General features: G+C 41.4%; 1 protein-coding gene across 2 annotated transcripts in view; it reads left to right on the top strand.

Annotated features, from left to right (window-relative positions):
• Window positions 1–14,445, top strand: part of nalf1b (NALCN channel auxiliary factor 1b) — a 64,892-nt gene extending 50,447 nt beyond the window's left edge. The window contains exons 2-4 of one of the 2 annotated variants that reach the window (XM_058081460.2): window positions 5,241–5,412; window positions 7,499–7,818; window positions 7,952–14,445. In XM_058081460.2, the coding sequence (XP_057937443.2) occupies window positions 5,241–5,412; window positions 7,499–7,806 (480 nt within the window). In that variant the 3' untranslated portion in view covers window positions 7,807–7,818; window positions 7,952–14,445. Of the gene's footprint in view, window positions 1–5,240; window positions 5,413–7,498 lie in introns of both variants that reach the window. The other variant, XM_078795291.1, reaches the window with a different exon arrangement.
• Window positions 14,446–26,647: the final 12,202 nt, after the last annotated feature.

Here is a 26,647-nt window from a genome sequence, read left to right as displayed (position 1 = left end):
GATTTTTTTTTTTTACAAAAGAAAGAAAAGAAAAAATCAAATTTTACATTATAGGGCAAGAATAGGAGTTAAATAAATATAAAATAATATATAAAAATCTAAAATAAATATAATATAAATATAATATATATTACTTAAGCCCCCCTAAATAATTTGATATTTTTTATTTTATTTTATTTTTTTTTACCAAAAAACCTCTGACAAATTTTATATGATAGGGCAAGAATAGGAGTTAAAATAAATATAAAATAATCTATAAAAATATAAAATAAATATAATATAAATATAATATATATTACTTAAGCCCCCCATAAATAATTTAATATTTTTTATAGATTTTTTTACAAAAAAATCTCTGACAAATTTTACATGATATGGCAAGAATATGAGTTAAAATAATATATAAAAATACAAAATAAATATTATATTACTTAAGCCCCCCCTAAATAATTTGATATTTTTTATTTTTATTTAAATTTTTTTTAATTGATTTTTTTACCAAAAAAACTCTGACAAATTTGACATAATATGGCAAGAATAGGAGTTAAATAATATATAAAAATATACAATAAATATAATATAAATATAATATATATGTTACTTAAGCACCCCTAAATAATTTGATATTTTTTATTGATTTTTTTTACCAAAAAATCTCTGACAAATTTTACATAATATGGCAAGAATAGGAGTTAAGATAAATATAAAATAATATATACAAATATAAATTCTGCTGTTAGCAAACAGCATGATTTTAGTTTTACTTAGGTTCAACCTAAGGTCACCAACGACTTGGCCCCTTTTCTTCCCGTCACTCACAGCCAACAGCAACCTGGAGAAACGTTACTTCCTGCTTATGTCTTATTTGCTTTAAGTCTCTTTGCTCATTGAGTTGCATCATTTGGAATGATGAAATGGAATATAAATGAGTTTTCGCTGATTTGTTTCTCTTCACGCCGCCTCCTCTGAGGCATAAACCCATCTTCACTTTATTACATACCTCAAACAGATAATCAAAAGTTAATACGCATTTCATTTGTATTACTCCTTGATCATATTGTGATCTTTTTCTTACCATGAAATATTATTGGTCCCCCAACAGTCCTCCGTTTTCTACCTTTTATTGTTTCTGCTCTGTGGTCCGCTACATTTCACTTAGCGACGACTCCAAACTCCAAACATGCCTTAATTCCATCATTCATCCATTAGTAGCACAATGCACTCACTGCTGCGTTCCTCTTCTGTTTTTTCCTACGCAAACGACTGTCCACTAACGAGCTTTTTAAAATGTTGCACTTTAAAAAGCCTCTCAGCAGGGCCCTAATTAATCCTTTTCTTTGGCCGCGCACCTTCAATTTAAAATACCCTTCGGGAGTTGTTGACCTTCTGCGGCGCTTTAAGAAATGGGAATGGAAGAAATGGGAAAGTTGGAGATTTACAATTCAACTGATGAGTGACGGTGGGAACGTTTGGGAAATCCAACATAAATGTGCATCAAGCCACACTTTGTGATAAAAGATGTGAAAACGAGGATAAACAAATGTGCGGAAGCATCACTTGGCTGACCTCGGTTACAGATGGAGGAGAAAGCAGTAAAAGACACTCAACTTATGAGCGATTCCGTCCATCCCGACACGATTTCTATCCCATTTTTATCTCTCTGGCTGCTGTCTCCATTAGCGCCTCGCCAGATATGACAGCGGGATGATGAATTGCCCGTCGTGTGTGAGAGCTTCTACAGTAGACTGATGGTTGCAGAGCTTCGCTGAAGTGGGACTTGGCAGGCAGTTTGTGGGACTCACCGGACACTTCATTAGGTACACCTGCACAATACAGCGAGAGAGAGCGAGGCAGGCATTCATTCATTCATTTTCTTACACCCTGGACTGGTGGCCAGCCAATCCCAGGGCACATATAGACAAACAACCATTCACACTCACATTCATACCTATGGACAATTTGGAGTGGCCAATTAACCTAGCATGTTTTTGGAATGTGGGAGGAAACCGGAGTACCCGGAGAAAAGAACATGCAAACTCCACACAGAGATGGCCCAGGGTGGGATTGAACTCAAGTCTCCTAGCTGTGAGACCTGCGCGCTAACCACTAGACTACCGTGCAGCCTAGAGTGAGCCAGGCAATGTTTTTAAAGTGTAAAAAGAAGTTAGGCAATATCTTTGGTGTGTCATCATCCAATATCTATACCTGGTCTCTGGGCCCACATGGAGGAGGCCGCCCTCTGAGAGTGGTTTGTCGAGAAGGCAGGAAGTGATAACGTGGTCACATGGCCCCCACGTCCTCAGCGACGCTTTGAAGCGTCCATTCCCAGTTGGCGTCCATTCCTTTGATGCCGACTACCGGGGCCTGGATGTCATGATGGATACGTGTGGACCCTGCCCACTCCCACTCCAGCTTCCAGGATGGCGCCCTCAGGGATGACCTAAGTGGCTCTTGTGATGTTGTTGTAGACACGGCAGGATTTTAGTCTTCTGGGGGGGACGCTGTGTCGGTCGTGTCTCAGCGCCTTCCTAGCCAGCCTAGCCAGCTACGCTCCGATGGCCGTTGTTTATAATGACGTCAACCTTCTTGACTTTGGGGCACAGCACTTGGCTGCTCCAGGTGCTTGTTCTTGACGGGTACGGTCAGTTCCCTTTCGGTTTCTCTGTTGTTGATGGTCGCCTGCTGATCCTGGCTGGCCAATGTTTGGGATCACTTGCAAAATCTATGTCCTGGTTTAGGCCATCTTCTGTTCGTTGGCCGTTTGCTGTGATGATGTCTCCGGTATCGTAGATGTTAAATAACATCGGCATGAGGACAGACCCCTGTGGAACGCCGTTCCTCAGCCTGGGAAGCCTGCTGTGTTGTCCATGGCTGGTTTGTAAGGCGACGCTACTGATTGACAACCCGTGTAGCAGCTTCTGGTGGCTCCATGGTGCCAGAGATGGCTTTCATAGACGGCTTTCATAGACGACTTTCATAGACGGCTTTCATAGACGGCTTTCATAGACGGCTTTCATAGACGGCTTTCATAGATGGCCACATAAGGTGCAGGAACTTGAACGACTTGAACCGCACTGTTCATATTAAGATGTACAGAAACAAAGCAGTACAAAATGATCATTTATTATGATTATACTTCATAAATATGCATTCATTTGTGGCTATTAGCCTCATGCGGCTGTCACTCAAGGTCATCCAAGTACATTTTCTGACATTCACACGGTGCTATCAGATTAGACAGAAAGCCAGTGTGTGTGTGTGTGTGTGTGTGTGTGTGTGTGTGCGTGCGTGTGTGTGTGTGTGTGCGTGTGTGTGTGTGTGTGTGTGCAGCCAGCCTTATCCTTTGATTTGAAATGTAATTATGAGCGCGTGGCATTTGCGCATGGAGGCAAATATGTGCGTGGCGCCCGTATGTTGACATGATCGGTCATGCACAAAGCGATGCCTCTAAATGTGCGTGACGAATGACGCGGCGCCACTAAACTGTGCTGATTGAAGGCTATATTGAAATCACGATGTCGGTGAAAATGTCACACGGCAGTCGGCGCGTAAGGATGGAGGTGCTTTTATTGTTGTTAGTTAGCGGGGTGAAGGTGCAAATCTGCATACAAATGACTGTTTTTCTTATCTTGCGTCATCCTCCACGAAGCAGGATGCTCGCTAAAAAACAACAACAATCTCTTAACATTTAATACCACCTAACATTGCCATAGTCAAATGGTCCGGTCCAATTGTGAACCAGGAAGTGACTTTATTATGCAGGACTTGATTTTCCCTGTCCCGCCCACTCTGCACCGTACAGCTCCCCCACACACAAACACATTCACACTGCGTCCTGTTTATTAAATAGAATCGGTGTTGGCAGGAAGTGCTGTATGATATGTTTTAAGGCGTGACGATTAGCTCCCAGCAGGCGTAAACTTAGCTTGGAGACCTGGGAGGGATTCACAGGAAATAGCAGCTAATTGCCGCAGGTGATAATGGCACGTAGCGTAGTGTGTCTGCCACGTTGGTGCAAAAGAAAGAAAGAAAGAAAGAAAGAAAGCGCTTTCTCTATGGAGTCAGTGAATAGACGCAAAGAAAAGACTTTCTGAAGTCAAAATGCTGTGTTGTGATTACGTGTATGGTATTTGGACACAAAAGGGTCTCGTGGGGACTCGGCCTGGGACACAATAAATGAAAATGGACTTGATCATTTTGCCGGCTTCGATATATTGCATATATATATTACAGTCTCATTGTCTCTGTGGGTGGAGGCGGGGCCAGTAGCATACACACAGAGAGGTGTAACATAGTAGAAATTATCTTTGTACATTTCTTAAGAATAATGTGAACATTTTTATTATATTTTACATTTGATATATATGGGCTGCACGGCGGACGAGTGGTTAGCGCGCAGACCTCATAGCTAGGAGACCAGGGTTCAATTCCACCCTCTGTGTGGAGTTTGCATGTTCTCCCCGTGCATGCGTGGCTTTTCTCCGGGCACTCCGGTTTCCTCCCACATTCCAAAAACATGCTAGGTTAATTAGCCACTCCAAATTGTCCATAGGTATGAATGTGAGTGTGAATGGTTGTTTGTCTATATGTGCCCTGGGATTGGCTGGCCACCAGTCCAGGGTGGACCCCGCCACCCTATCCAGCTGGTATAGGCTCCAGCACCCCCCGCCACCCTCGTGAGGATAAGCGGTAGAAAATGAATGAATGAACATTTAATATATTGTATGTTGCACAGTGCCCGAGTGGTTAGCATGTAGGCCACGCAGTCAGGGGTCGATTCTCCGCTCGGGCATCTCTGTGTGGAGTTTGCATGTTCTTCCCATGACCCCAAATTGTCCATAGGTATGAATGTGAGTGTGAATGGTCGTTTGTCTATATGTGCCCTGTGATTGGCTGGCTTGGTAATGTGTTATAGTATGTGGTAATATGTCTTGGTAATATGTCCTATGTATTTTTTCAAATCAACTTGGATTTTTTTTTTATAATTATGCAACCTTTCCAAGCGGTTTCATTGTCTTTGTTTGGCTCACTTATACTTGATATTATATTTTGTGCCACATAAGTTATTTTTCCAGGGGGTGTTCCCATTTCGATTTTGGTGACAATACACGGATGATCTCGTTTAAGCACAAATTGCCGATTCCATCTCCAAGCAAGCATGAAGAGTGTTCATGTTCCACAATTCCAAAGTGTCCAGATGTGATTCAAATGCTCCTTTGCCTTGTCTCCCTTATCCCTAGTTGGCATACAAGCCGTGGCTGTGTTCTCAGTACTTCCAGACCACCCAGATGCACTGCACTAGGAGAATCCCCTGTGGTCAATACTGCCTGGAGGTGCAGCAGCGGTGTCCTTTTGTCCTCCCTGACAATGATGATCTCATTCACGGAGGCAGCCCCAGTTTTATATGTACAGGTACAAACAACACACTTCTTTTTGCTCTTTAAAATACCGTACGACACGGGAGGCTTTTACACTTTTATAAAGCACGCCTGTGTGATCCCATGCTAAATTTCGATCTTGCTTATCGTATTATATGAACGCACATCAGACTTTAAAGACAGATATCCCTCAGCTCTGACACCTCTGGTAGCCTGGCTAGCATCCGTTTTGTTCCATGAGAAATGAAAAATGAAAAGTTTGAACACTCCTGGTTTGGAGCGTTTGCACCTTGCTTGCCCCCGTCGGCCACCACCCCACTAAGGATACGAGCAGAGACTTGAATCCTGGTGCTGTACATCATTGCGACGTAGACCACACACAGAAAACACTTCACAGTTGCAGAGTGCGCCATCTCATCACCAAGGATACGCCATGACAACAATGGCGGCCCATCTCTGGCAGGCCCACTATGGAACCCGAGGACATGAACGCTATGTGTGTGCAGCTCTTTGTGTGCCTGCTGATGTCAGGTCAGGACACACAAGACGGGAGTGAGTCTTAAATGAAAGCTTGAAGTTGTTGCTGTGGGGGAGATGTAGCACTCATGAATGAGAAAAGTGAATTGATGTACAAGCAGTAAATGCTGTATGGATGGCGCCCTCTAGCGGACGTGAAGAGCAGTACAGGGGTTTATTTTATTTTTATATTATATTATATTATATTATATTTTTACACAAATCGTACATAATTTCAATATATTAAGAATCTCAACGTTTTTTGTTTAATTTGTTTATATTGGGATTTGAACCCGTCCCTACGTATTGGTTTTCGGGTCATTGTTGAAATTTCCAGTATCCAAGCGTGGCTTCAGGTCACAGCAGGTTAGCAAGGTGATTAAAGTTGATATTAGTACACAGCTTCCTCTAATATTGCTTAATATTATTCATATATTAAAATTAATTAATTAATCAATTAATATGATTAATTAATAAATAATATGATACATTTCTTAATATTTGTAATATTTCTATATAATGTTTCTTAGTTCCTGTCACCCCTTTGAGCAATGAGAGTGGCCCCATGGGCCCCAGAGTTTTGGCTCCCACGTGACAAAGTAATGATTATCCGACCTTTCCAAGATCCCGACTGTCAGCGTGTCCTTAAGGACGTGTATAACAAGGGCCCGTGCTCCGTGGCTGTGGTAATGGCGCCATTGACCTCCTGCCAAGTTTGTCACCTCCTCAGGGCTGTCTCTTCATTCCTTATTGGACCCTGAAAATGGCCGCCACGGAGGAGGGCATTGAGTCATCGCTCCCTGATGGAGTTTTGGCCGAGGCGTCCTCCTCTCCCGCTGAGGCGGTGAATGGGAGCGGACTGGCATCGTCATGGTGGCCTCCTGGTCTTTACAGTCCCAAAGTTGGCACTTTTTACAATACTTGGAATGGGTAGATGAGCAACCAATAGATGGTGAGACGGGTCGACGGGCAGATGGATAGATTGGAAAACGGGTAGCTGGGTAGATGAATAGACAGATCTATGGTGAGACGGTAGACAGGCGGATGAGTAGATCGGCAGACTGACAGATGCGTAGATGGTATCAGAGAGATGGTAGACAGGTATCCGTGGGTAGATGAGTGAACAGGTGGCTAGGTAGATGGGTAGATGGGAAGTCAGACAAATCGTAGAGAGACCGGTAGATGAGTAGACAGATGAATGGTTAGATGCCGGACAGGCGGATGAGTAGATCAGAATGCAGATGGATGGGTAGATGGACGGACAGATTAGCAGACCAATCCATGCCTCAATTGGTAGAGCGAAAGGTAGGAAGGTATGGAAATGGTCTATTCCAGTATCAGCATGGATTGACCTATCCTGCTGGATGTTATTATTCCCATGTGTGGAAACGCACGTGGGAAAAAGCCACCCCAGAAAGAGCTTCCGAGTGCCTTCCCGTATGTTTTCCGTATGTGGGTCCCAATGAAGGGAATGTTGTGAAGACGGTGAAAAGCTGCATGAAGCCGAGCTCATGACTCCAACTGTAGAGTAAATGCGTTTGCACAAGGAGTCGTGCGGTTGATTTTACGCTTTTGAATGTTTTTTTCCTCGGCACGGCGGCCAGGGTTGCTGGAGGACCACCCGTCAGGCGCGGACCCGGATGCGGAGTGCTGCGACGTGCGGTGGGACTTGAAAGTGGACAACCGCTCCAGGGGGACGCTGAAAAGAACTCACCCGCCGTGCCAGCACCGAACCTCCCTCAGCTCCTCGGCAGCGTGCAGACTGTGTAACAGCCGCCTCAAACTCTGCCTGCTGGTGCTGGTCCTCCTGCACACGGTGGCCAGTCTCACCGCCGCCCACAATGCAACGGGCCTGGGCCTGGGCCTCCCCGCCATCACGCCTCTGGAGGAGAGCCCCGCCGGTGAGGAGTGATGCCAGGAGGAGGTGAGGTTGCGGATGGAGAAGGGGATCTAAGAGCGAGCGAGCGAGCGAGCGAGGGAGAGGGGGGCGGATGGGATTCCCTCACCATGGCAACCACTATGGAAAAATACAGCCACAGTTTTTTGTTTTTTTGCAGACGTCTGGAGCTGTGCGCCTGTGCCGACGTTGGGCAACACTTCCAAACGGAAGCACTGGGACGCTTTGACACAACAGACACACAAACCCAATCAAAAGGGGACACAAGGGGCTCCTTTAGTTCGTTAGGTGGGGTAGGGGGGACAATGCCACAGCCTTTGAGTGGGAAGAGTTTCTCTCACTTGAGCTTTTTTTTTTTTTTACACTGTGTTTCCAAGTCATGGTTTCTGTTGCGCTGCCTGAATATGAAAGATCATATTCTCTTTCTGACATTTCATCCTTTTGCGTACAGGAAGGCGTAAAAATGAGAGCTGTGAGGTGTTAAAAAGAATTTCGCTGCCAGAGTGATGTGTGCTATGATCTTTTTGTTTGTTTTTTTTACATGATTTCTAAGCCCTCACTCTGTTATTTTGGTCTGTTCAACGCCACAGGGTATTAAATGTTGTTATGACCCGCACATACGTAAACAAGCTCTGGCCTGGTCTAAACTCCATCTTTGGTGATTCCATCACAGTGGAAAACCACATCAAGGCTGCGTTCACACTACCCACTTTGGCACTCTGGTTCGGACCAAAACATTTGAAAGAACAGAAACATAAAGTCAGCTGGGTTTGAAAACTTACATTATTATAATATTCTGCTCTATTTAACAGGTTATATGTCACAAAAGCTTCTCAAATATACTTTTAAGGAGCTTTTGTAACATAATTACGTGAAGAAACTCAATTTTTCCTAACCAAAATAATGTCTGCTGGGTTTGAAAACCTACGTTATTTTAATATTCTGCTGTATATAAGAGCTCATATTTCACAAAAGCTTCTAAAATATACTTTTAAAGAGTTGTTGTCACATATTACATGACACAGCTCAAATAGTTCAAACCAAAATGACATCTGCTGCATGGAATATATAGCTTATTTTATTATTCTACAAGATTTACCAACTTGAATTTCACAAAAAGCTTCCAAAATGTACTTTTAAAGAGCTGCTGTGACCCATTACCTATTATAAGAAAATCCTGTTTGTGGCGTTCAATACTTGGATTATCTTCTTCATATTCTGCTCTATTTAACAATTTGGATTTCACCAAAAAAAAAGGCCAAAGCCCGTCTCTAAAGTGGCCTCGGTCCCTTTGAGTAGTGCAGATGATTGACATCTACTTGACCAAGCCAAGCGTACTAGCGGCACACCAGCTGACCACCCTCTCCTGCTGTTTGCACAAATCCAAGGAGAAGTGAGGATGTTGCCATGTGATCACATCACCAAAGAAGTGGTTCACTCCGAGGCCTTGCAGCTTTATGGGTCGCCCTCCCTGTCTTTGTTTTGTGAGATATTATTTTGATTGAACTAAAACTTCTTTTACAAGCATGGGTGCATTTATATACTGACAGCGGCTTAGCTCGTGAAGGATAAATCCGCTTTATTACAACTCTTTGTGGACACGATGCATTGTACGGTGGAACCTCTGGAATGAAAGCCCCCTCAACTTGTCAAATTTGACCAGACTAAATCAAAAGCCGTCACAAATAGATTAGTTCGCTGCCTTTTGCTTTCATTTTGGGATGCTAATGTCGCTAAACCTGAAGTTTTGGAAAATTACGTTGCGGAAAAGTCTAATAACATTATTATTAGAATAAAGACAAAATATTATGGGAATAAAGTCATAATTTTCAGATGAAAATTTCCAAGCAGAAAGTTGAAATACTTGGAAAATAAGAACAGCAAAAATTGAAAAAAACAGCATTTATTTGATGACAATAAAGTCAAAATATTAAGAGTAAGAAGTCAGAATTTTATAGCAATAAACTTGTAATATTATGAGTATCGATGTCTGCAACTCATATATTAAGTTTTCATTATTTTCAGTGCTAAAAATTGCTTCTAAATCTGAAGAAAGTGGACATTGACCAGTATCCCGTTCAACCTCGGAGGTTCCACTGTACCGTTTTAACAAAAACACACACACACACCACTTCACTTTCATGAACACTAAGAGTGTTTTGACAATTTGGCTTTTGTCTTTTTTTTCTTCACTTATTTTGTGTGTGTATGTACGTTTGTTTTCTTTTTTAATCCTGGACTTTACGAGTCCAAGACAACATAAAAATGTGACATAAAGAGTTGTAAAGCGAAGCTATCCCTGAAACATCCCACGAGGACTGAGCCAAACGATCAAAACTCCAAACAAGTCAAATGAATGATCATTATAATGGTGAATGTGCATCAGGTTGGTGCCATGAATTGACACTTTTAAACATGTTTCCACACTGCTTTGTTGGGATTGAACAACACAACCTGAGCTAACTGACTCATTACATTACGTTATCTTACGTTATCTAAAATTAGGAACAAAAACTAGTGCAACCCTCCCTCATATTCCAGCATGCATTTCATGATATCTTTCCAAGGAACGATACTATGGAAAATAACCTGATTTACTGTCCACTGAAAATGAGTCAACACGTCAACACAACATAGGGTATCATGCTCCACCTCACAATGTCACAGGACATGTTGGCATTCATGTTTCTCTTCAGTGAACCGCAGCTCACCCAGCCCCGGCAGCACTCATGCAGCCTGAGACGATGGCGCGACGACCACCATGTGCACCATGCACTGCTCACTTGTACTGCCAGCTATCGGGAATGTTTCGTCATTGACTATGGCCTGTTATTAATCAAAAAATATGCATATTGTACATATTTTGGGCCTAAATTAGTCATATTAGTGCAAAAATGTGAATGCATTCACAACGAGCTTGTCAACCAAATGCAAATTGCAGGTCATTATATATAACCGTCTGACTCACGATGTCATCTTACTAAGAACACTTTACTAACCACACTAAATTCAACACACAGCAGCTTAACACGCCAAAGGTATACCTTGGAAATATACAAACTTGTACCCATACGAGTTTAAAATGGAGTTTTCTCATAATGCATTTTGTTTTTTGAAAAGCGTTTCAATGGGCAAGCAGCATAGAAAAACGGTGAATGAAAGAAGGCACCAGAGGACCCAGAACCCGTAGGGGGGCTGACGTCATTGCAGTGCACCAATGAATGCATTGCTCAGACCCAATGCAATAAGGGAAAACTTTAAAATGTATATCTCTGAGGTACATGTTTGGAGTGTGAAGTTGCTGTGTGATGAATTTTGTGTTGTTTGTGAAGTGTTGTTAGTAAGATGACACCGTGAGTCGGGCAGTTACATTGTCATACTGATTTCTAGTGGGTTGAGAAGCTCGTTGTGCGTGCGCTCATAGCTTGTGATCTACCATTTCCTCACTGCCTCACAAGTGGCACGATATTACACGATATTTAAACATTTAGTCGTAGTTCTGAAGTAAAACAGATATCACAAGCCATATTATTAGCCATGAATGAGCCGCATTAGCCGCACAATTCAAAGTTTAGGAAAAAATGTATGGTATATCCACTGGTTGTTTGTCTTTATGTGCCCTGTGATTGGCTGGCCACCAGTCCAGGGTGTACCCCGCCTCTCGCCCCAACACAGCAGGGATAGGCTCCAGCCCCCGGTAGAAAATGAATGAAAGAATGTACGGTATATCCAAGTTCGCTCTGTGTAGTACTGTCTGTCACTCGGGAAGATAAAGTGTTATGAAATGCGTGCTGAAATACGGTGTGTGTACTTTTGTGAGATACCGTATGTAACGAGCTTAGCAGGTTTGTTCATTCGTTCCCAAAGACACTTTTTTTTGTCTCACAGAACAAAACATGTCTCCAACCAAAGATGCGATGGGAGTCATTGAACCAAATTCCCATTCAGGTTCTGCTTTTCGACAGCGAGGCTACATAACTTTGGGATTTTAACAATGACTGACACAAGCGCTTTTATTATGATGGTTATTATTTTTCAAAGGTATGCCTGATCAACTTCTTTATTGCCATGATTTTAATGCGTTTCATTTAGTCACCACTTTTCTGTTTACACCTAAACCAAAACTCTTTTTCAGTAATGTAACTCAGGCCTTTTAATTCACAGGCAACCTGACCACTGGCGTTACCTTGGCTTCTCTGTAAACTGTTCAATTCCATGTGCTTTTGCTGACAAAGGCACACGACGTGACGTGTCAAAGCGAGTTTGTGCTTGATTTGGTTCAACTCATCCCAGAATTAGCTCTCGTAGCCTGGCAGCCATTTTGTTTGTCTGACTAACGTTTCATGAAGTAAAGGGCTTTTTAAACAATCACAACACAACACAGGTTCCTACCAACTCACTTCCTGTTTCCTGCGATCGTCCATTGCCGTCGCCTCACCCGCTGCCACGTCATCCCGGAAGTCAGCTGATCTCTGGTGTGCAAATGTTGAACCGCAGGAAGGAATCATGTGACCTCAAGGGCTGACTTCATTTGATTTTCAATTCTTTCCTTGATCAGGTATCCCAAAAATTCTACATCAAGCGTTTGTATTCCAACTCACGAGAGATGTCTAATCCGATAACTGATGTCAATCATTTTACGATGCAACATATACATGACAGAATATCGATACCAACCTCGACCGCTAGATGGTGGTGTTGATCTTCTTTTGCTTTGGCCGCCTTGCTGCTTCATGCATTCCAAAAATGTGTGCGTTTGTCTTCTGTTGACTCTGTTGGCACACTTTGGGAGTGTGCAAGACAGAGATTAACAAATAATCTGCATGATTCACTGTAAAACTTCATACATGAACTCTTATTTAGGCTAGATAGTGCACATAGCGACGTGCATCAACAAAAATGCACTGATTATTTAGCCTGGTCACGTGTATAACATATTTATGAAGTCCAGTGTTTGAGGCCAAACGATTTGTTCCCCTAAGCCAAAAAATAAAATTGCTCTTTACATGGTAACTTGTCACACAGACCAGAGAAAGAAAAGGGACCCGGACATAATCAGACAAACACACACAGAGAAATGACAATATTATATGTATTATGGCACACTTTTGTTTTTCTTACACATCTTCATTTTTCAAATGTATCTGCTACTCTGTATTAAATACGAAATATGTATTGTCACATGGAAAGCGTGTATGTCCACGTTTTCAGATTTTTTGGGGTCAACTTTCCTCTGTTTAGTTTCGTATCACATTTCTTTTATCCAGGTAAATATTCATATATAAAAATAAAAAATATATAACAACAACAATAATGTTTATTTTTATATGCATAATAAAAATAGTTAATTATTTTTATTTTTGTTATTATTAGTAGTATTATTATTTCTGTGTGGTCTTTCGGGTACAAAGTTTTCTATATAATAATATATTTTGATTTTTTTTTTTACTTTTATTCACAGAAACTTGTATTTTAGATTTTTTTTCTTCGCTCCCAAATTTGTTTTCTATATAATAATGTATTTAGATTTTTTTTTACTTTTATTCACAGAAACTTGTATTTTAGATTTTTTTTTCTTCACTCCTAAATTTGAACATACATGCTTTTCAGAGACGACATTGAAAGAATTTTTTTTTTCACCACAACGCCATCTACTGGATGGGGCGGGCCCTAGTGCGAACCCATCACCACACCAGATTGCAAAAGGCAAGGTTTGTTTTTCTAAAGCATGGAGAGCAACAGGAAGTAAACAGGGTCCGTCAGGGTCGTAGAACCTATGGCTTTCAGCTCATCCACATCAACAAACCTCGCCAGAAGCACACACGTTCAAATGTTTGTCACGGCTTGCTGCACAAAAGGACATTTCGTGTGCAAGGGTTTCTTCTAAACAACACTGAAATACAACATTTTCACGTCAAAAGCCCCAATCCGGTTATGAAGGCCCGCACGCACGCAACACTGCTGTGGTTTGTTCCTGTTTGTGTTTCATCATGTTGAGGAGAAGTGGGCTCCAATGATTATGGTCTGTAGCACTTGTAGCAGTTCCATGCTATCGCCATGCTATCGCCAACATACAAACACATATATTGTGTGTACCCCCAGAACCAAATGGCATACATTCTCTCCTGTGGATCTATGCAGAAGCCCATTCACTTTTTGCTTGATTTTGGTTGTAAATATCTTCCCTTCCCTGGCATCCACCTCCGAGGTTTTCCTTGTGACTTGATGTCATGTTCCTTTACAATTCCTCCTTCTTTATTTTGTGAGAATGTGTCGCTAGTTTTTTTTTTCCTTTTTTTTGTCCTCAGCTTTTGTCGAGAGAGTGAGAGAAAGAAAGAACGAGGTTGTGGTTGGAGTGTGAATGCGGAAAGATTTTAACGACTCTAGAAATGGAAAAAGGTATATGGAAGTATCATTGCTGATTATTGATTATTATGATTACTATTACACTACCAGTATATTGTAATATTATAGATGCTTTAGTTGGACTAACTTCTTTCATTTTTCTACAGACGACTTTGATGAAATGATTTATAAAAACAAGTCTCACGAGTCATGATCTTTTTTGAAGAAGTATGAAAACTACTGCTACGATGATTAAAACTGTGTTCTGATGAAAATAAATACAGACATATAATCTGTCCCTCCCTTGTCTTTCTTCTATTCCAAATGTTGCAATAGAGGTTCTACACTATTCAAATATTTACGGTTTTATTTTAATCAAAGTAGTCTAAGACAAATCAGCAAGTACAAATGAAGGCCTCCAAACCAATAAATACCTTACCCTAATGGAATCCTGGTTCTTGGATAAATAGATAACATACATTTTACTTTAAGAGAATGTTGACTTTTTAAAATCTTTGTATCATCATAGCATATCATAATAGACAAAAAGTACATACTATAAAAATACATTGGCACAAATAAATGCCTCCAACCACTAAATGTCTTAACCCTAAAAGAAGCCTGGTTTTGCTGCAGTTGAGTAAATAAACATATATTAGCCCCAATTGTTTGATCTGATTTGAAATGATTTTCAATTCATTCACTTCAGAAACCATGAAATTTAACTTCAGAAAAATTGGTGTCTTTTTAACTGCTTATTTTCCATAAAATTTCGTAAAGATGATATTGTTTAGGGATGCTTCCATTAATTCATATCGGCCTTTAGTGCAATGTAATATCTTGACATATTCAACATCTTTGGCAGTGTTGAATCAAAAACAATCATCTGAAATGTAAAGGCTAACACATGCTACGAAAAACACCATGTAGGGTAGCACCTTAAAGGCATTTAAAGATCAACACTTGGGCTTGGAAAACGCGTTGACGTCATCGATGACGTCGACGCCCAAGAACTGCACCTCGCGTAGTAGTGGTGGGCAAACCCGTTCATTTCAGTGAACCGGATCATTACGGTTAATTCAGTAAAAGATCCGTTCATTTACGTCAATTGGTCGTTAGCCTGTGATCTCCCCTTGTGCATGGACCCGGTCAGCCGTGTCGAGTCAGTCCGTTCACTCGTGTTTCAGTCAGCTAACCCCACCCACCCACAGAGCGAGGCGCGACGATAGGATAAGACGCAGATAGTCCCGCCCTGCAAAAAGGAACGGTGAACTGACTCTCCAGCCAATCAAAGAAAGCGTTTGCAACTGAACGGACTGAACGGGTACTTTAGGAGCGGTGACCTAGTTCATTCCGTTCACAAAAAAGAACTCGTTCTTTTGACCCGTTCGTTCATGACCAACACACCACTAATGCTAGTCATTCAGAATCCATCAAGTCGCAGCGAGTCGGGGGAGAAGAAAAGCTCTCGCGATAGGATGTCAAAAGTATGGGAGTACTTTACTCTTAAAGGTAAGGTTTACATTTATTGAAGTTTTATTGATTGAAAGAAAGTTTAATTCATTATTTTTGTTTTTATAGGATTCCATCGTGCACTTTATTGCTGTGTTGTTCAATACAATTCATTTTTTTCAACTTGTTAATAAAAATATATTGATTTCATTCATGGAGATAAATTGCCTTTAATTGTTATGTAGGTCAAATTATGGGCGTTATGGAGACTCAGCTAAAGTAGCCGTGTGGCTAGGCTAATGAGATAGCAGCCTTTCTCACCGGCGTAAGAAACCAGGTTCGACATCATATAGCTTGAACTACACCTCGATGATCATTTGACTTTTCACAAGTGGAATATATTTTAAAAGCGTTTTTAAAAGCCACTTTTCACAAATTGACGGCAATACACAGCATTGCCACTTGAGCTGTTTGGCTCTCGGGTTATGAAGGCAGACTGCATGTAGTTCCCGTTTATACCACAGGATGGCAGTGTCAGCACATTGTCACCCGCATGGTGTGCTGGCTTTGCTCCATCAGTAGAAAAATACACTTCAATTCTAGCGCTAAGTACAAATGAATGTTGTGTATTTCAATGCAGCACAAGTATTAGTTTAAATAAAGGCAGAATGTGATGTGAGTTATTGTATTATATTAGACGGGGTGCCTTTACAGTATATTGAGCAGAACTAACATTATGCAATGAGACAATGCATATTAATGAAGCCAAGGTTGTTTCCATTCACACTTGTTCTAGGCCAATAATCAACGTCACTCTGCACTCCTGCCTAAATTACCATGTGTCAGTAAGATGGCTGCCGCTCTTTCTTTTTCGCTTTTTTGCTTCTTCTTCAATGGATGCTGGTTGATTTGCACACAAGCTGAATCAAGATTATAAACCGGAAGGATGTTGCATGTTGGGATTCGCCTTCCGTTCTCCAAGTAGAGGCCCTTCCGACTCGGATTAAAGTCCTCATTTCTGTTTCGGTTTGTTTGGGACAGATGAAGCGCTCATCTGACTAATCCTCAACTAGCCTGCCAATAGTCACCGGGCGATATTTCCTGTTTTTATTTTATTTAGGCTGCTGACTGCGTGGTGTTGGAAAAAAGAGGACATGTCGGCTGTCGTCGTCGTTTTAATTCCTAGACCCACTGTGGTTAGCATGTTGATCTCACGGGTCAGAAGATGGAGGGACTCCAAATTGTCCGTAGGTATGAATGTGAGTGTGAATGGTTGTTTGTCTATATGTGCCCTGGGATTGGCTGGCCACCAGTCCAGGGTGTACCCCGTCTCTTTTATTACAGGTTTGAAAGACCTCACAACAGGTACAAGAATCTCTAACATGGGCTACTGCTGACGCTGCAACCCGTGCCAAGCTAAAACTCAACTCTGAACCCTTGACATTACTTCTTTTCCGCCACACACTCAGCTTCCCTGGCACCGGAACACAAGTATGAGTCTTAGTATGTCTGCTGTATTGGGTAAAACTATAGGGGTGTTATTTCATGTCTAGAGGGCTCTAACAATGTTCAAACTGTATTTAGAAGGTCATAAACAGGTGTTCTCTGCTCTGACTATGACAATTATCTATTTATAACTAGGATTTATACTTATACGGCATGTGTGTTTTTTGTTGTGGTATTGTTTTTAAGCTGACGTTTTTCATTTCCAAAAAATCTCCAGCATCCTGGAAATACCGGCATCAGTGAGTTTGAACATTTGGGATTAGTTCACACAGCACTGTACTACTGTATATACAATTTTTGGTAAGAAATGTACTTGACATGGTGAAATTCTGATATGAAACAGGGGTTGGGAATTGGAACAACTTGATAGTCAGCCATTGTCACGAAACAGATGGTGTTGAACTTTGTCAGTTCCACTGTGGTCTTAATGGATGTGTCTTGATTGGCTTGGTGTTCATGTGATATCTCCCTGCTTGGAGAACAATGTGGAAGGCTGAAAGTGATTGTACGTCTAATTAACAGCTCTCATTGTGATAAAAATAAATGAGTGTCAGGAAACTTGAATTTACTGTCAGCAGCACTGAGGACTGTCAAGTAGCAACATGTACACCGCAAAAGTCCTGTCGATTTTTCTACTTGAATATACAGCACAGTACTTCAAAAGAGCCAACCCTCCCCTTTTATTCAATCTCTTCAAGGGACATTTTTACAGAAATGTAAATACTTTTTATAAATACTTTTTATAAATACCGCTTATACTCACAAGGGTGAGGATAAGCGGTATTATTTTTATTTTTATTTTTATTGTTATTTTTATTTTTATTTTTATTGTTATTTTTATTTTTATTTTTATTTTTATTTTTATTTTTATTTTTATTTTTATTTTTATTTTTATTTTTATTTTTATTTTTATTTTCATATATATTGTATGACATAATATAATTGTATTCTGTTATATACAGCTGGCATAGAGGTATAGATTTACTAGCTTCCAGTTTCTCTCAATAAACCGCAGCTCACCCAGCATTGGCAGCACTCATGCAGACAATAATAGCTGTGTGTTGAGTCATATTGAGAGTAAGCACGGTTTTCCAGGCTGTACAGTGACTTCTCTAAAGTGCATTGAAGGGTAATTAGTATCGTGTCGCCACCTCATTGAGAAGACATACTATTGTAATAATGGATGCTGAAGTGTGAAGGGTGTACTCGGCGTGTAAAAAGTAGAACTAGGTGTACCTCGTGTGGCGGCCATCTAGTGTATATAGAGGAGCTTACTGGCTTCATAAAGTAATAATTGGTTGTGTCCCAGCCCCCGCATACAGATCCACACGCCATAATCCCAAAGCATTGTTTAATCATATGCAGCGTGACCTCTGTGGAATGAGGTCTCAAGAACGTGAAGGGCATATATGGACAGGATGTGCACTTAAAGTGCAAGCAAATGGGTGGCAGATGTTTTTTCTTCTAAAGGCTGGGGAATAAAGCATCTACATTCTCTATTCTCTACTGCTTTTATTGTTTTTTTCCGAGGGTGGAAACGGAGCATGAATCCACAGCAACAAAGTTGTTCTAGTGACACGGTTGTCAGGCACAAACGCTAAGTTTTGCATCCATCCCTCATCAGCCCACACCTTCAACTGGAGCCACCAAGCCATTAAACTCCTTCTTTCTCCATGAGAACAAATAATGAGGCCAGGCTATATTTCTCCTGCGTCTGATCAAACGTAGCAGCACATTATAAATGACACATTTTGGTTGGAGAGGCTCAGCAGGCACAGAAGATGGGGTTGCTGTAGAAGAACAGCTCGTCCGTCTCAGTCTCCTTCACACGGGACACAATGACAAACCTGGAGGTTGTGGACGGAGCCAACCTGGTCAGCATCCAGCATGGAGGCCATGATGGCTCTGGAAACTCCTGTACGGCGAGTTGTCCTTGTCCATGGTTGTCCTTAGCAAGATGACTGCTCTACACGGGTCACCATGGTTGTCCTTAGCAAGATGACTGCTCTACACGGGTCACCATGGTTGTCCTTAGCAAGATGACTGCTCTTCACGGGTCACCATGGTTGTCCTTAGCAAGATGACTGCTCTACACGGGTCGCCATGGTTTTGGAACCTTGCTGTGGCACATCATTACTATCAATGTCGGAGTAGTATTTTGATACTGGCGGAAAAAAAACCTTATTTCCAACCCACATTAAATGTTTTCTTGCATAACTGCAGCTGATGTTTTTGCTAATACATTTTATTCTAGTAAAACCCCAACCTTCAGATATTCCCCATATTATGATGACTTCATTCATGTAAAATACATTTTTGTGACTTTTGGTATACCATACGTTATTCTAATACAGCCTTTTTGAGTCTAATGTCAAGACTTTACTCTTGTAAAATCAGGAATACTTGCATGTGTGGGTTTTCTCCGGGTACTCCGGTTTCCTCCCACATTCCAAAAACATGCTAGGTTAATTAGCCACTCCAAATTGTCCATAGGTATGAATGTGAGTGTGAATGGTTGTTTGTCTATATGTGCCCTGTGATTGGCTGGCCACCAGTCTAGGGTGGACCCCGCCTCTCGGCCGGAGTCAGCTGGGATAGGCTCCAGCACCCCTTCAATTTTCACCATATCATTAGCACAGACGATCATGCTAAAACTATACGGACCTCCAGGCCGGTCAAACAATGTGAAGTGGGGGGGTGGAGGGAGGGGGGGTGCAAGGTAGCTATGGCAACAGCAGCGATGCTATTCTCCTGATTAGTGTCCAGTCTGGTCAGCTCTTGTCTTCATTTGTGCCACAAGTAACCTGGAGCCTATCCAGCTGACTTTGCACCCTGGAGTTTCATCTATCAATAATCATATTTTTGTATTATTTTATGAATGTCTTATTCAGATTGTATTTTTATGAATTATTAGTATATTTCTATTGTTTAATTTATTAAAAGATATATATTTTGTGTAATATAGATAAGGTTTTTTTTATTGATGTTTTACATTTATATATAACATACAGTATAAAAAATATTTGATTCTATATTCCAACATATTGTCCTGCAGTTAGTTGAAGAAACCAAGCCACACGTGTCCTGATGAGAGCAAGGATTAGAGTCCCACTTTTATCGTGTGTGTGTGTGTGTGTGTGTGTGTGTTTGTGTCACGCACACACATCTGCATTTGCACACACTGACAGGTCATACAGAGCATCAGTGATTAGACCCAAATGGACCGACAGCATCTGTTTGTGATGCCATCTGCTGCAGGCTGACATTGTCTCAGCACACAGAACGAGGGAGCATGTCAGGTGAGTGTTGCGTAACATGCTTGCTGCATTTAGCACAAACATGCACACGCACTTCTTTGTCACACAAATAATGTCCGAGCGGGATCTTACTTACTTCTTTATTCACCTTCCCTCTTGTTCCCGCCCATTTAGCTAAAGGATTTCATATCGTTTATATCGATATAGACAGGATTTGACGCGGAGGTCTCGTGTTTCAAGATGGCGTCGCCCGAGTGCAAGCTAGTTAAAGCAGCTCCCTGTCATCTGTGGCCTTTCTAGTGTTTAATAGTGCTTTATTTACGACTTTCTTGTGTTTTTGTGTCACCAGTGTGGAGCTGTGGATGTTCATCTTGTCACTTTGGTAGCTGCATTGTTTACACTCGGGAGCAGCTGCTAGCTTTGAGCACCCCTTTGCTATGCGGAGCGATTGTAGATCCCCGTAGGGATATGAAGGAGGAGAGGCTGCCTAGCGGGAGAAAAAGACGGTATAAAGGTTGACTATATCGACCATATTTGCTGTGTGTCATCATGGGGAATGTGAGATGGAAGCGCTAACGACGCTAACTCGGCTGCAGAGAGATACACTCAGGAGCAGCTGTTAGCTTTGAGCACCCCTTTGCTACGCGGAGCGATTGTAGATCCCCATGGGGATATGAAGGAGGAGAGGCTGCCTAGCGGGTGAAAAAGACTGTATAAAGGTTGACTATACCAACCATATTTACTGTCTGTCGTCATGAGGAAGGTGAGATGGAAGCGCTAACAGCGCTAACAGCGCTAACAGCACTAACAGCGCTAACCCAGAAACTACTGTGAGTGAAGCATGATTGCACTGAAGAGGAACGGCACATATTTGGCTTTGACGTTTGTCTGAGGATATATATGAGGATATAAATCATATATCGATATTCAACTTAAATATATCAGGATATGAGCTTTGGTCCATATCAGCCAGCCCTAACTGGGATGCAAAATTCCGTGGAGTGGAGGTTTGGATGTGGACGGGTGAAATTGAGCTTATGTGACTTGATTCCATGTTTTTAAACGTCATTTAAACGTCATAGAACATATGTAAATATATTAATTGAAATATCTTGCTGTTTGACGGTTGAATGGCCCTCATTCCAAGTCAAAAATCTGCACATTTAAGGCATTTCTATTTGTTTTTTCCTAAATGAAGCCAATATCATCCTTTAAATAAAACAGCGTTCTTGATGGCCTAACAAATCAAGCCTGTTCTAAAACTGATTGCATCTTTTTCTCGTGAACATCCAATTAAATGTAAAATCTGAAAAAAAGCAAAGTAATAAATAGCATTATGATTAATTAGGAGGCTGCTCCATTAGTTTTGAGGCAAATGTTTTATAAACGGAACAATGCTGTGATTAATATGACCATGAAACATTACTGGGTTAATATTAGCTTGAATATGTATAGTACGCCGACTCCATTACAGTGCGAACCCGGTGACTCACCTAAGGGACGTCTGCCTCCAATGTAATCAACACAAATGGCCTCAGGGAATGTTTGTGCTGCATAACTGTAATAACGCACCATTACAGGCGTGTGAGTAAACATCATATATGGGAATAAAACAATACGTCATACATTCTCATCATCTCATTTTAGGGACTTTCATAACGCATCAGCAGCCTCCAGATACAGGAAGTTGTCAGCGAGCGACTCGAGCCATCAATTTAATTCAAAAGATTACATTACAAGACCGGGTCTCGTGTGATCAATTCAAGTTGAAAATAACATCTATATCTAATCAAAATTAATTAGTTTGAATGCTGCTTCGTCCCAATCAAATGACCGTGAGACTGTTTTACTTTTTTTTTTCTGAATGGACATGGTCATCAGGCAACGTAATTATGCATCGTTAGTGTTTCCAGCGTGCGAGGATTATTAATTAAGTTTGAAGGATTGCTGCTGTCATGCACGCCAATCTTCATATCTCCGCACTTGCACTTGGACACACACTCGACAATTTCATCAAATAACATCTATACGTAGATCCTGCTAGATGGTTGTGGAGGTGGCAGACGGAGGCTTTTAGGATTGTGGAAATTCAATATGAAATAAATATAGAATGAAAATATGAATTCATGTAATACATTTCTACATGTCATGTATTTGGAAAGCAATATTAGTTTGATAAGTTTCACTTATCAGTGTCATCACTTCACTCCAAAAAAACCTGCTGATTTGACGCTATGGACCACTCCATCCTCCTCCGACCGTTGGCCTTCGTGGGTCCGTTTAGCAGTGGTTCAAGTCATATTGGACAGACTTTTGTAACGATTTTGTGTCTTCCGCAGCTGCACTGTCCTCTGGTGTGCCACAGGGATCCATTCTTGGACCAGTACTGTTTCACGGGGACCTATTATGCTTTGTCCACTTTTCTAACTTAGAAATGTAGTTAGAATGTTGTGTTCTCGTATTAAACAATTTCTACGTTTCAGATAATGAGGTTTGAGCATTTGGAAGTGAGACCTAAAAATTTTTTGGGATGGCTCGAAACGCTCGGTTTCAAAAGGTGTGGTAAAAATGTTCTTTTGTGATGTCACAGAGGGGCGGACTTCCTTATAGAGGATCAGGCAGAATGATCTGACATATTTGTAGGTTAAATAAAAGGTAAATAAAGCATTTTATTTCTGAAAAGTACATATAATGCTATTTGCTTAGTTTCTTTATAATGCCATTGTTTTTGCTTTCTTTTTCAATCTGGAACTGCAACACAACCAGCTTTCCGTTTGCACTTCAATCTTGGTAGACATGATCCCGTAGCAGCTGGAAACGCCATCTTGTTATGGATTACCAACTTCAGTGCTACTGGATCTGCATTGAAACCAAAACCAACCGGCCAGAACTGATTTCATTTTTAAAACATAATGAAACAGAATTGCATTTATAATGTACATTATGAATGTTGTTTTTTACTTGATTTGCCTTTTATTGAACCTACAAATGTGTCAGATCATTTTGCCTGACCCTGTATATAAACAATCTGCCCTCCCCCAAGCTCTGATACTCTGTTTACGAAATCCAAGTGTTAAATTTGACAACTACCTGAACTTTGACAAATTGGTTCTGTCATTGGAGATTTTACAACTCTGCCTTCTGGCTAAAGTGAAGCCCTTTGTTTGTCAACAAGATCTTGTAGTGACCATGCATGCGTTCATTCGTTCTCATTGATGACTGTAACGCCCTGTATCTTGGTACAACGCAACCGTTGACAGCTGTTACAAAATTCTACGGCACGGCTTTTGACCAACACTTGTACACAGAGCCATATCGCTGCAGTTCTGCACACTCTGCACCGGCTTCTGGTCCGTTGCAGAGTTGATTTTCAGGCAATTCATTGTGCTGCACCATCTTATTTATGTGAGCTTTCAAACATTCATCACCCGAGCAGAGCGATGCGGGCTGCCAACCAAGAGCTGCTTGCAGTCCAGCCGTCCAATGGCATCATCGGTCCTTTTCTGTTTACGTTTGTGAACAAACAAATTATTTCAATTATTTCAGAAAATACATCAAGAATGGACAAAGTTCTGGAAAACATCTCAAGAGTGGTAGACTTTATTGCCATTTGTACCGGTACCGGTATGTCGGATTCCCCTTGAATGAAGCTTTACAACTGCACTTAAAAGATCAAATAAATGTCTTATTGCATAGTTCTTGATGGATGATGCTTTCATTTGAGCTAAAGCTATAAACAGGAAAGCACCTCGCCGTCATATTTCTGGTGTCGGTCCTGAGAATACTACAGTACAGATTCAGTGATTCGGTGATTCCCACAATGAGCAAGGAGAGGCATGCAACACTAATAACCATCAGTTGATATTGGTTTGGCTAATTTACTTTATTGGTTGTGAGTGTGGGGGGGGGGAGTACATTTGCAGTAATGTGTTGGGTAGGTGATGCAAAATGTTGTAGCGTTGGTTAAGCTGAGTGCATCATCGACTGGTGCACAATTGGAAACCATGAGCATTGTTTTTTTTTCATGTTGGGAGGGTGTGCTATTTATAATTTCACCCACAATGTTAGAGAAAAATGTGTTTCCTTGGATTATTGTGCGTTTTTTGGAGTTAGCATGCACCTTTGCATAATAATAAACAGAGATTTGGGGGTGAAAAAAGTTCTCTTTATGCAAGTTCTCTAACCCTAACCCTAACCCTAAACCCTAACCCTAACCCTAACCCTAAAAATACACCCTGTAGTATTGTAATAAGTAATTATTGTAATATATTAGGTTGAACAGCTAAGGTTGAATTAGGACTCCTCTGCAAATCTTAAACTTTAGTCTTAGTAGCTTTCCATACAGCTAAGCTTAAAACTTAAATCCAACATTCTATTTTAATAGGTAGAACATTATGCGTGCGTCTGACTTGGCTGTCAGTGCAGGTTGCCACTAGCAACAGCACCCCACGAGGACCAGCCAAATGAAATGGCAGAACCCAGACGGAAACATACTTCATATCGACTCATTTCTCTTATCTTTTCTCCCTAAAGTCAACCGAAGCAGGGTTAAAACCTTCATGTTTTTTTCTCCTAATGCAAAGAAAATGTAATTGGGGGGGGGGGGTGCAGCAGATGTTCAGAATTTGGAAGTAGACAACCTGCCCGGGTTCAGCTCAATAACCTAATGGAGTTTCTTTGCTATAGAGGGCTGGGTGGTCTTTGATGTTCTGACATTGTTAAATTACTCCCATTACTACTGATCACAAGAGTGATGTGTTTTTGGATTTTTAGCTCAGATGCAATGCATCCATCTAGCGCTCACTCTGAGGTCCGTGTCTGTCAGAACAGGATTTTGATGTGCTAGTGGACCCCTTAGTCGGACGCTAAAAGGAGCTTGTGATCACTAAACAATGGTTGAAATTAAACAACCTTATTTTTTACGCTCATTCTGCAAACATTGAGCCAAAATCTCTCAAGTAGATCTTTGAAGGTGGTTCTTTGGCTGTCTCTGGTAGAATACTAGCTGGTGGCATGCTACACCAGGGGTGTCACTCATACCATGGAGGGCTTTTCTTTCCAGCCGGTCACTAAAGGAGATGATTTGCATGATGAAGCTTCCTTTGGTTTGAGGGAAGGAGCTCGTCAATTCAATCACCTGCTGGAGAAACTGCTTGGAAGGAAAACCTGCAGTGCTTCGGTTCTCTGTCGATACATGTGTACTAGAGGTGTGTATTGGCAAGATTCTGGCGATACGATACGTATCACAATACTGTGTTTATGTGTGAGGACGTTTCACTCGTCCATCTCCTTCAACGTCCTTGCCTGATTGACTACGGAAGTGCTGCCACCTAACCATCCCAGGTTTACGTTCAAATCACAAATCAAGCTTTGCCGCGTCTGCACTTCAACAAATACCATATACGGTCTAGGAGGAATGCATCAAAATATCCATATCATACTTTTTCATATCCATACAATATCGTGGAACAAAGTAGTATTGTGAAATATCACCGAAACAACATTTTCTTACACCCCTAATGTGTACTACAGTCTGGACCACATCAGAGGTCCAGCAGCCGACGGGTCCATTAGCATACCAAGACTGATGCTGTGGTGCATTTGCCAAAATACAACACAGGTTATTTTCCCGACATGGAGTTGCTAAAACTGCGCCATGTTCCGGTGGACGGGCCGATGCAATTGTAAAAGAGGATTTTGGAGGCTTTCGGACTGTGAGATCCGAATGGCAGAGCAGGGATTAACGTGGTGTTGTCATCAGCACAGCTGTGCAGAGGACCTTTCACTCTGGGCACGGAGTGTAAGAAGCTGCAGGGCAGCCTTTTATTTTAGCCCACAATGGAGTCCACTCCAATGTCCACATATGTGTCCACCTCAGCTTGGATCATAACATCAGTTCCGTCTAAACCGTGACAGACAATGTTGGCTTGACCGTTTTGTCCGTGGTGTCAATACTTCGGCACCAAAACACCCAAAAGAGATGATGAGACCTGCCCGTCACCCTTCAGGCTCCAAAAGCGGCTTCATCAGACAGGAAGCTGATCATGAAATCAATACAGATGTTTTCTCAGTCAGTGACATAATATGAACTGATGTTATGAAAGACTTCTAATCGGCTTGGTGTGTCTGCTTTCATCCCCACTGCGCTCAAAATGCAGCGCTTGTCCATGCCGGACCTTCCAAAATATCCCATCGCCCTCACCTCGCCTCCGGAGTAAGAGGGCTATTTGTGTTATTCTTACATTTGGATTCATGTACCAACCACCTTGGACCGTAACGACAAAACGCTGGGGGCG

The sequence above is a fragment of the Doryrhamphus excisus genome, linkage group LG12, assembly GCF_037039965.1.
Source record: "Doryrhamphus excisus strain RoL-2023G ecotype Guam linkage group LG12, RoL_Dexc_Guam_v1.1, whole genome shotgun sequence".
Taxonomy (NCBI): Eukaryota; Metazoa; Chordata; class Actinopteri; order Syngnathiformes; family Syngnathidae; genus Doryrhamphus; species Doryrhamphus excisus.
Note: the sequence above shows the minus strand (reverse complement) of the source record. Positions and strands in the feature narration are given on the sequence as shown.